This window comes from Mya arenaria, chromosome 8 (assembly GCF_026914265.1).
Source record: "Mya arenaria isolate MELC-2E11 chromosome 8, ASM2691426v1".
Classification (NCBI taxonomy): domain Eukaryota; kingdom Metazoa; phylum Mollusca; class Bivalvia; order Myida; family Myidae; genus Mya; species Mya arenaria.
The window spans coordinates 30862959-30874842 of record NC_069129.1 but is presented as its reverse complement, the minus strand read 5'-3'; the positions used below and the strand labels follow the sequence as shown (position 1 = coordinate 30874842).

The following is an 11884-nucleotide window of genomic DNA, read 5'->3' as shown; positions in this document are numbered from 1 at the left end:
TTACAGAAAAGCAATCAAGATGTTATATTTTTCTTATCCCGTTACCTGAAAGGTTATTGTGGAAAAATCTGTTAATGTTAGCTATAACTCTGTTGTCATACAAGATATTCTTCAAATCTTAATACACATGTAGAAAATTAAGTCACGAGCCTTTGAAAATAGCTACCCGTTACAAGTATTTCTTGTGTTTGAGCTCATGACTTAATTTTCACCATTTATTATTTCACAACCGAACGAACGAACGAAAGTTTATTCAATGAAAGGCCTCCAGCCCATAATACATGTTACAATGCAAATCAAATATAACAAAATGCATATATGTAACTAAAGAAAGCAAGTCTTCCAACTGGACCGAGTAGCATTAGTCTTCAAAAGTATTATTGTCCTAATGGGATGGCAGTATGTTTCAAATATGCCATTACTTTTTTTCTGTAAATCAGCAGTCGGCCGTTATTAATTGTTATTGGGTGACTCTGTATGATTAAACAGGTGGTATGATTGCAGGGTTCCCTCTGGGTTCTAAAAAGTTGTCGCCACTTTTCCGCCATAAAAGGCCCCCTTACGAGACCAGGGCAGCGCCCTCGTGGGGTTTCAGAGGCGGCGAATCATTGAACAGAGGCTGGGTTAGTAGACAAAATATAATCTCAAACATCAAAACAGCAGTTTACAGTGTTAGGGCCTTTGTTTAAAGGTTTTCACAAGTAATATCCAGGATGGAATTTTGAACACAAGCAACCTTCTCTGGAAACGTGAGATATTTATCAAAGCTTTAAAACCCGGTAAATGTTACATGTAGGCTAAGGCTTCTTCCAAAGGACAATTGTAATCATTTGGAAGAGCTCTTACAACCAAAACTTTATTAAGCAGATTACAAAACCGCCGAACTATTTTGTTACATTAACAACCACCAACTCCCATTAAGTCATTCATTTCATTTATTAAGTAGTAATTGAGTATTATTTAGTAATTGAGAAGCCTATGCGCTGGCTAGGCAGTTCTCGCTAAACACTAAGAAAGTGGGGTTTTATTTTTGTTCTTTTAAATGATAAGTCGACATCTTGATATGCCCGGTATACCAACTGAAGTGTTCAGAAAACCCCAAAAATACACTTATTATATGTACTATTAGCAGTATCTAGTTTAAGCCATATGGAAAATATTGATCTTTGATTGTAAAGAAACTGCCATCTCTATTTAAAGACTGACCTGTTAAAAAGGGCATAGCAGAAAGATACAACATAACACACTTCATGTTCTTTATTTCAGATTATATAAAATACAAAATTGCAAACCTTTTGCATCAAGATAACTGGGATTATGTATTTAGTGCAAAATTAATGGATTCTTTGAGGAAGAATTTTGTCAATAACTTAATTATCAAATAGTAAAATCTATTTACTAAAAATTGAAGGTACTGTGTGTTTACCAATTGTAAAGGTTAAAATCATTGTAAATGTTAAACTGTACACATATATAGTAAGCTTCACTAAAGCAATAGTTTTAACAATTTTATAGTAAAATTCTCTTCTGGTTCTTAAACAAAGGAAATTCTGAAACATTTACATGCTATAAAAATCTCAAGCAAAATACTTTGAGGTAGCTGAAACAAAATGGAACTGTAATATACAACAGGTAGGCGTAAAAAAAAAAGTTTTCCGGTTTTCCGACCTACACTATTTTTTTTCGCCCAAACCCTAGACCTTTTCATAGCCTTTTTTTTCTTTTAAAATGAAATGTTTTTAATTATCAAAATACCAGTGATGCTAACACTGTAAGATTGTATAGAAGTTCTTAAAGCTGCACTCTCACAGATTGAATGTTTAGACAACCTTTTTATTTTCTGTCATGGAATGAGCCAATTTATGCGAAAATGCATGGAAACCAGTCATAAAAACTGCTGACAAAACATCTGATCACAGATTTTTATATTTAAGTTAAAATCATGTTTTATGCACTTTTCTTAAACCTTTTCTAACAGTTCAAGCCATAAAACATTAATTTTGAAATGGAAATATGAAAATCTGCTATCTGATCTTTTGTCAGCAATCTTTTATCACTGGATTGCAGATATTTACGCAAAAATTTGCTCTTTCCATGACAAAAAAAAGAAAAAAAAGTTGTCAAAACATTAAATCTATGCGAGTGCAGCTTTAAGCAAATCATTTATAGTTTTTGTTAACAGAACAATCTCAAGAAACAATTTGCCTTATAAAATATAAAAATCCTACATTTATTTTGGGGACATGAAACCGGAAACAAACCTATTATTTTTTAGCTTCATTAAAAATAATATGTTGAGTTTTCTTTACAAATTTATAGCCCAATTAAACCTTCAATAATTTTGATGTATTTCCCTCAGTTTTAGTTTTGACTCTGAGTGTCAACGAGGTTATAAAGAAATGTTAACGAACATCCCTTATATAGATGCTGTCTTTAAGGTCTGTGCTTAATATCCAATGATAATACATACAACAAGCATGTCATTATACCTTATAACCTTCCTGGTACAATCGCCAATGGGAATTAAACTCAGACGAGGAGGGATGTCAAAAATAGTACCTCTTTGAAAACATAATTAAACTGGCGAGAAGGGATGTCAAAAATAGTACCTTTTAGAAAACATTAGGTATATACCAGAAAAAAGAAGGTAACAGCGAGGATTATTTCATCATTTTAGATCTACTGTAACAGTTATTAATAACATTTTAACTTCATTTGCTATCAACATCAATCAATGAACTATCAAAAACAAGGTCATGCAAATAGACTAGACGAATCATACATATAATTAGCAAATTGTCACAGCAGAACACTCATTTAAATTAATAAAGATTACAACATGATCTTTAAAAAAGCATATTAGAATAACATGTTCTTTTCATCCTGTTTTTATTACAGGAGAAACAATATTTTTAAAGACTACGGTACTTGTAATTTGCAACGAGTTCTGTTAAAAAGTGAACAAAACTACCAGAATTTATCACTTAAAACAACACAAATAGCAGCAATTTCTTGAATATCCTTTACTGAAAAGATTCCGTCTTCCAACACCTTCCAATGCAGTTAATATCACATGAATATACATCATTGTCTTTGGCTTCTGAACTATAAGCCTCTGTGATCAGGTCTTATTGTGAGCCATATATTCAGCATTTTCTATCACCAGATGGCCTTCTCCGTACATCTGACCGACTAAAACCTGAAGAATAACAGTATATGATCAAGTTGCAATGATTATACAAATTTTCTTTAATAGTTATATTTTAGTATATGATCAAGTTGCAATAACATCTTGCTCTTTTTTTAAGTCATGTAACTTAAATGTGCAATGGAATTTATAAGCTAATGAAATGCAAAATCTTGTATGATGACAATGCTCGAGGCAGGATTTGAAAAGGGCAGGGTGCTAGGGTAGAAAGTCATTTTGATGCGCATTGAATGGGTGGAGACTTAATGGGGCACTTGCAAGGGCCATTATGTTTGATTCATACTGTGTATGTATTGTAACAAGTTTCAATACTTATAACTTGTTATGACTTATAACTTGTTATGAATACCTTAGCTGTTATCTTTACTTTAGTGTCAAAATTATGTGTATTTTTATCAGATATAGTATAAAACTGTTTAGTTGTATTACTTTAAGAATCATCAAAGGCAGCTCTGTCAAATTAAAGGGAATATTAGAAAAAACGCAGCAGGGGGCGGGAAAAGGGCAACAGGGAACCCCCCCCCCCCCTCCCCTGCTATCTTGGCCTAACTAGAGCACTGTGATGATATATTTCACTATGATGGTACCTGTCTACGGGCTATATCAAGGTTTTCTTGAGCCTTCTTCAGAAGGGTACTGATTTGTTCACCATCTGTAACAGCCTTATTTGCTCGAAACTCATACTTGGCTTTTTCTAAAGCATACGTTCTGAAAAAAATAACAGACATGAATAAATAATTATTCAAACAAAATATGAATTAAATGCTAGCTTCTTATACAGACTATTCCTTACATTGACACCAAATTGCATCATCCATTATTTCAGCATTAAATCACATTATATTAATACATTAAACTGTTGTTGCATTTTTAATGAATTATGTTTTAGAAAAAATAAACGAACATTTCAGAAATCATAAAAAGAACTGATTAGAAGACCTGTTTCAAACTACAGATTGCTTTTTCAAAAAAGCACTTGTCTCCCTTAAATGTGTAATCAATGATGGACATGAAATGTGTACTTTTGTACTAGAGACAAACCAATATAGACCATGTAGGCGTCATCATCTGATCATGACCAACCTGCATACTAAATATGAAGTCCCACGTACAGACTGGTGACCAAGAAATTGTTTTCACCTGCAGTCACTGTGACCTTTATTTATTTTAAGTTATTTTTGGGGGCAATTTACTGATTCTATAGGCTGTTTCCCCTAAGCAATATCAATAGGGGTTATCTATGAGTCATGACAAATTTGCATACTCAGTATGAAAATCCTGTATGCTAGCATTTTGTAGTTATTTAATGGAAAGCATTTTGGAAGCTTTAAAAGGTCAACGCCAACATATCGTTTTTAACCAGGTCACTGTGACCTTGACCTACTGATCTCAAAACCAATAGGAGTCATCTAGTCATGGCAAACTCACATAAAAGGATCTACAGATATTGCAAACTATTTTTTCACTGAAATTTTGTTAAAAACACAGATTCCAAGGTTGATTATGAATTGCCTACCTAGACCTCCGAGTTTGTTGGATTTCCGGCTTAAAATATCCATTTGGTTGATAGGAGTGTATTGATATTTTACATTTTCTAAAACTATATTATGTTCAGAGAACAGGTTTATTTCTGGTTAATGATCATGTTCCAACCACTTTTTTCAACAAAATGAAACTTTTTTTTGACCTTTTTTTTCAGGTCACTGTTTCTTTCTCATAAAGTAAAATGAGAATGTAAAGAAAAAAATGCGTCAATCAGAGAATAAGAAAAAATTACTAATGTTTACCTGAAATTATATGAATTCAACTTCTGACACTCTCTTAAGAGAGTTTTATACAGTCTCAAAGTCGCTCGTCTACTTGATGCCATTTTGTTCGTGTGTGTGGAGAAAATTACATAAACACCGGCGATTTAACGACATAGCGTAAGTGTTATGGCCTTTATTTCAAAATATTTGACGTCAATTCAACCCTCGACATATTTAAATACATAGGATATCATCCCTGTCTGGAAATTGATAAATTCTGTGTACAAATAAACATTTATTATTATTATTTTATGTCGTAATATTAACCTTGACGATTGATGTCAAAGATGGCAGCGCCCACTGGTGACATTTCGTGAAACCGTGCTTTTTCATGTGTCACTATGTTTTCAAGAAGGTAATGTCTTTTCATTACTCTTTGTAAAATGTGTTGGCAAACAACTGTATCTCAGTTGAGATTCATGACTGACACTTGGACATTAATAATACCCGGATTATTTACACGAGCTACTGATTTTGAGTTTGACTGCGGTTCCTAGGTGTTTTTTGTGCATGGTCTATAGTCCAAACAATTGTACGTTGACGCATTTTTTTAGATTTTTGATATGGCAAATCCTTCACGTACAAATTGTTTAGTATCAAAAGTGGGTAGTTGTTCCGATCAGGATTCCGTGTTAAAGCATATAGCGTCTATAAAATATCATAAAAACAAGAAATATTACCAGATAATGTTATTTTATATTAGTTCCGTACACAAAAAATAAATATCCAACTTATAATTATGAGTTTGACAGCTTTTCTTCATTTCATTCTGTCAAAACATAACGATATATACATGAAGGGCACCTGCAAGGCTCTAGGGCACAGTTTTAAATCGCTCGGAACATTTCTGCCATGGCCGAGTTAATATGAATGTACAACGAGGTCTATCTCGAAGCTTTGTCAGAGGAGGCCGAGTTATTACGATTGTATCGAGTTGTTCCCCTTCGCATAATTGTTGTCTGTGTCCGTCAACTTTCGTTTTATTGGAAAGGTAAACAACTTGTTTTAATGCATGTTTAGTGCAAAATAACATTTCACTTACATGGCGAAATATGAATATAACTCTTTATGATCAATTTCAACCATAAAATACTTCACTTAAAACAATTTCAATATTTCTAAAACACCCCCGTTTTTTGCACATTCCCGTTTAGACGTTAGGGATTGGAAGAATCCCGTATAACACGTCTATTATTTTAGACTAGCATGGTCTAGTGTTAACCACTTGGCTGTGATAAATTTATCATGTACCAAATCGTCCAAATGCTTTAAACGGAAGCAACTCCAATATAGGAGATTGATGACTCAGTGATGACATCATTTTAGCCCCAATACTGAAAACAGCGCAAAACTGTTTTTAATGATTGTTTTTAGTGTAAAGAAAGTGGTGACCCGTTGGATAATCCAGCCATCCGTTGGTGATCCTGTCAAAAAACTGGGGTCGGGGGTCATTGGTTAAATGTTGGTGTCACACCCTGATAGGCATATAATTATATGAAATTACCAAAAAGGTTGATGGTTTAATGCTTACGAGGGGTTCTTTCTGGTTGCCTCATAAAAAGGACACCAGTACTGGTTTCTACCAAGACATTCGTTAGAGTGCTTTGTATCAGCATCGCGCAACTGAGCTTAAATAAATTTATAAGTATAAATTAAGTTATTGTTTTAAAAAATTTAATTGAGACATTGACTTGCATTGAGTTCACGAATGATGTGAAAAAGTGCAGATCTTCAGATTATTATTTAATTATTGATTAAGTGTATTGTATGCCATATATGTAATTTTGTTGTTTTTTGTACACATTGATATCATTCAATAAAGTGTAATGGTGACAGTTAAATTCTGCTGGCACATTGAAGTGGAAACACATACATGATAGGCATGGTCCGAAGCACATCAATTAAAACACTAAAACATATAAAATATAAAGTTTGTCAAGGGAAATTCAGCCTATAGAAATAGAAGAGATACTTATACGTTATAATGGTTCACCGGTTATAACAATTTGTATTCGTAACAGTACGACAGATGTTTGATCCTTTATCATAATTGGCGTATTTTAAAGCGTGATTACAACCCTTATCTATAGCGTCAGTGTTTTCTCTTTTTCTCATTTCAGAACTCTTGTGGCTGTTTTGGCACCAGTGAAACACCTACGGTGTCTAAGTAAACAGTCAGCAGTTGGTGAACAAAAAGTTACATCATTGCTGGGAAAAGATTATAAGGTGGATTCCTGGACAAATACCACACCCTCAATACTTGAAAAAGTTGGAACAAACCTCCATACACAGAAGGATCACCCATTGTGTTTGTTAAATGAACGTATTAAAACATTTTTTTACAAAAGTTTCACCAAGCGTGGCAATCCAATATTTTCTGTGTATGACAATGAGAGTCCAGTTGTAACACTTAAGCAGAACTTTGATAATCTGTTAGTTGAAGAAAACCATCCTAGCAGAAACCAAGCAGACAGTTATTATCTGAATTCAGAATATATGCTAAGAGCTCATACTACTGCACACCAAAGAGAGTTCATAAGAGCGGGATTGAATTCCTTTTTGATTTCGGGAGATGTATACAGAAGAGATACCATAGACAAAAGTCATTACCCAGTCTTCCACCAGGTAGATGGGGTTAAGCTCTTCTCCAAGACTGAGGTAAAACATTCTTGTCTTTTAGACATAATGTTTTAGTTTATCCCTTAAAATAAGATTTTGGTGCACAGTAATCTGTTTATTGGTGTATGCTTCATATATTGGAATATTTTAGTTGTTAGTTGCGTTTTATTCAAATTGCAGTACATGTAAAATAAAGTAAATTCACATTCCATACTTTTTTTTATTTTAAGAGTAAAGAAAAAGGTATAAATTATTATATAATTTTATAAATTTGAAACATTGGGCAGATTGTTTGTTAAAGTTAACAACATTGTTTACATCATCGTTGTTAACTTTAAAATTGTTTCTGCACTGGCAGTTGAATGGAAACACATGTGATCTGCAGTATTTTTTAGATTTGAGACAGCTGTTTCAGCCAGGGCTTCCATTAAGAATTTGAAACTGGAAGTATGAACTTCCTGTCAATAAATTTTGGAAGTTTCATACTGAAATGTGGAAGTATAAGTCTCCCGAATACAATCTCTTTCAATTATTTTTTAACACAGACTTCTATTGTAATAATTAATTTTACTTAAAAACAGTTAAACTGATTGAAATTGTGACCATAAAAGTAATATTGACTAAAAGGTTTTGATTTTTTGTACTTCCAAGCTTTCAACTTTGGAAGTTTTCTTCAAATTTATGGAAGTTATTTTACTTCCAAAGAATCAATTTTGGAAGTTTTAACCCATTTCTAGGGAGTAATATACTTCCAAACTTCCTTTAACGGAAGCCCTGTTTCAGCTGTACTTGTTTAATGAAAATATATTAGCACACCATAAAAGAGTTCACCTTTTAAAGTTAACAATAATGCTGTGAACAATGTTGTTAACTTTAACAAAGTTTTGAACTATCGGCCCACTATGTAAATTTGTTGTTCTAACTTCTCTCTTATAGCTTTTTGGTGATCATGTTAGTAAACCAGATTTGCTGGAGTTATTTGGAGACACCGAGTTATCTCCCCACAATCAGGCGGGACACACGGTGGAGGCCGCCCTCACTGTTCAAACCCATCTGAAAAACACGCTGGAGGATCTTGCTTCTGCTCTGTTTGGAAAAGGTGAGATTTACAATATGCTAAGGTGGAGCAAATTTGATGGTTCTGAGTTTGACCCACTTACGTTTCATATAATTCAATTATGCCTAATTAATAGATTCAGATGAACCAGCCCTGTGTTAGCGAATCTACCATTTATCAGTGACCACTTAACGTGTTAATTTTGATAACAATTCCTTATAAAATTCACTTATGTCTTGCATACAGTTAGAAAGTAATTAACAAATCTAATTATGATAAGATTGATGTGTTCATGCATGTTTTCTATTCACTCACAGATTTACTTAGATTAAAATGTATATAATTAGATCAGTATTATTTCTAACACAATGTGTATACTTAACATGTAATCATTGAAGTAAAAAACAAATAAAGTTTGCTGATCTACATGTTTTTTCTTTTATGTTATCACACCAACTTGATGCTCTGCATCAGTGTTTATCTTGTTGGATTTGTAGTTTTAGACATAAACTTTCCATACATGTGTGCATGCAAATTTCCTGTTCATCCACCCATGATGGATGAGAGGGAGCTAAAACTCTTGTAGTGGGATGATACTGCATACTAGCTATATTTTCTGATTTAGATCATAGCTACCAATTGTTTCTCTCCTTCAGACATCAAGACTCGTTGGGTAGATGCATATTTCCCATTCACCCACCCATCATGGGAGCTAGAAATCTGGTACCAGGATGACTGGCTAGAGGTTCTGGGCTGTGGTGTCATGCAACAACAGATACTGAATGAATGTAAGTGACGGTGTTGTCATTATAAACAAACCATGATACAACATACCTCCTAAAGTTACACTTCCTGTTTTGACAACTTATTTTATTTTTTTATTTGGAATAAGCCAATCTTTTCAAGACTGGAATCCAGTGATATAAGACTGCTGACAAAAAAGCAGATCACATTTTTTTATATAATTTCGAATGAATATTGATGTTTTATGGCTAAAAACGCATTTATAACACTGAAGGTGGAGCAGACAGCAAGGTCGGTTGGGCGTTTGGAATGGGCATGGAGCGACTTGCCATGAAGCTGTATAATATTCCAGACATTCGGCTGTTCTGGAACAAAGATCCACGATTCTTGGATCAGTTCAAAAGTGATGACCCAGATAAACCAATCACATTTCAGGTTTGTGACAATAAGTTCTAATTTTGGTTTTCATTATGAAACTTCTTGAATTCCACCACATAACGTAAATTAAATAGCACTGTTGCGATTGTAGCCAGTTGTTTTTCTTATACGATTATACAGGATAAGAATTTAATATGAACACTATAATGGGTACATTTTAATTAAACTTTAACTAAAGCAGGCAAAAACACAGTATTTTGAAAAGCAACCATTGGTTCTCACAAAATGCTCGAAGCAATTATTGGTTTTCACAAAATGCTTGAAGCAACCATTGATTCTCACAAAATGCATGAAGCAACCATTGATTCTCACAAAATGCATGAAGCAACCATTGATTCTCACAAAATGCACGAAGCAACCATTGGTTCTCACAAAATGCTCGAAGCAATCATTGATTCTCACAAAATGCACGAAGCAGCCATTGATTCTCACAAAATAGTCGAAGCAACCATTGACTCTCACAAAATGCACGAAACAACCATTGGTTCTCACAAAATGCTCCAAGCAACCATTGATTCTCACAAAATGCACGAAGCAACCATTGACTCTCACAAAATGCACGAAGCAATCATTGATTCTCACAAAATGCACGAAGCAATCATTGATGCTCACAAAAAAGCAAAACAAATGCCAAAATATTTTTGCTAAAGATAAGTTTCTAAAAATATTTAATCCACTTAAACTTGTTTAATGAAGGCCATTGCGTATAAAATGTTTTAATCAATTAATATTCTGCCCTTTTTTTACAGCCGTTCAGCACCCACCCACCATGCCACAACGATATCTCTTTCTGGGTTCCTACTGGATTCCAGGAGAATGATTTTTATGACATAGTGCGATCCTGTGGGGGAAACATCGTCGAACAAGTGGAACTTATCGACGTCTACAACTACACAAAGTTACAGAAGACGTCACACTGCTACCGGGTTATTTACCGTCACCCGAGCCGAGCTCTACAGAGTGAAGAGGTAGATGAAATAACAAAGCTTATCAAGGCTGAAGCAGAGACAAGGTTGAATGTCACACTACGATGATAGGGATGATGGTTATTGAAATACTTGTTTTGTTTAAAACTGACTTGTGATGATTAAAAGATTTATTATGTTAACATTCATGAATGTGTCCTTTTTAAATGCAGTTTTAAACAGTAATGTAGATATGTTTCTAGAATTCTATGGATCCCATCTGGAACGCGTTTTATTATCTTTAGAATATAAAAAAAGAAGTATTGTTGTAACTTGTACCCTTCAGCGTTGACTGGGACGTTGTTGGTGGTCATCATCGTGCATACAGTTTATTGTTGGCCATAACATGACTTCTAGACTGTTTAAAGAAGATATTAACACAAAGCGTGGTACATGTACATGTTTACAATGATAAATCGCACATGTATAGCAACTTCCAATGTACCATGTAACCAAATAAGTTAAGTACTTATCTTTATCAGTTTTCACATAAAAAAATGTTTCTATAAGCATTGAATAAATGTATTTTCTTAGTGATCATATGCACGCCCATCAAGTTTCCTAATAATATCTCTGTGTACTTGTTAAAATATGGCCAACATTTAAGTACTTTCACAATGGCAACAAACGTCCAACGCTATCGAAACAATACTAGAATTAGTTAAAAATGAGTTCGATAAAATTTAACAGACGCGAATTACCAACTAAATTAGCTAGTTCATTTGTGAAGTGAATGCCTTAATTGAGAAATACATTCGACGGTTCCGCTCGTGGTGCTCTTTTTTATGCCCCCCTTCGAAGAAGAGGGGTATATTGCTTTGCACAGGCATGTCCGTATGTCGGTCGGTCGGTCCGTCCGTCGGTAGACCAAAGCTTGTCAGAGTGATTACTCAACAATTCCTGGACGTATGGTCATCAAACTTGACATAAAGGTTGGGCCTGACCAGTAGATGACCCCTTTTGATTTTAGGGCTCATCAGGTCAAAGGTCAAGGTCACAGTGACCTATAATGGTAAAATAATTTTAAAGCATGTCAGAGTGATAA

At 34.0% G+C, this 11884-nt stretch overlaps 2 protein-coding genes across 2 annotated transcripts; one reads left to right on the top strand and one right to left on the bottom strand.

Moving 5' to 3' along the window:
* Positions 1–1242: 1242 nt before the first annotated feature.
* LOC128244806 (LYR motif-containing protein 4-like) lies at positions 1243–5119 on the bottom strand. Its single transcript, XM_052962887.1, has 3 exons — positions 4996–5119; positions 3796–3916; positions 1243–3199 (listed from the first exon to the last, which is right to left on the bottom strand). The coding sequence occupies exons 1-3, from the start codon at positions 5076–5078 to the stop codon at positions 3122–3124; spliced, it is 282 nt and encodes a 93-aa protein (XP_052818847.1). The 5' UTR covers positions 5079–5119; the 3' UTR covers positions 1243–3121.
* A 47-nt stretch (positions 5120–5166) lies between these two features.
* LOC128244805 (phenylalanine--tRNA ligase, mitochondrial-like) lies at positions 5167–11104 on the top strand. Its single transcript, XM_052962886.1, has 6 exons — positions 5167–5371; positions 7137–7674; positions 8572–8734; positions 9349–9480; positions 9711–9871; positions 10624–11104. The coding sequence occupies exons 1-6, from the start codon at positions 5358–5360 to the stop codon at positions 10906–10908; spliced, it is 1293 nt and encodes a 430-aa protein (XP_052818846.1). The 5' UTR covers positions 5167–5357; the 3' UTR covers positions 10909–11104.
* The last annotated feature ends 780 nt before the right edge of the window (positions 11105–11884 follow it).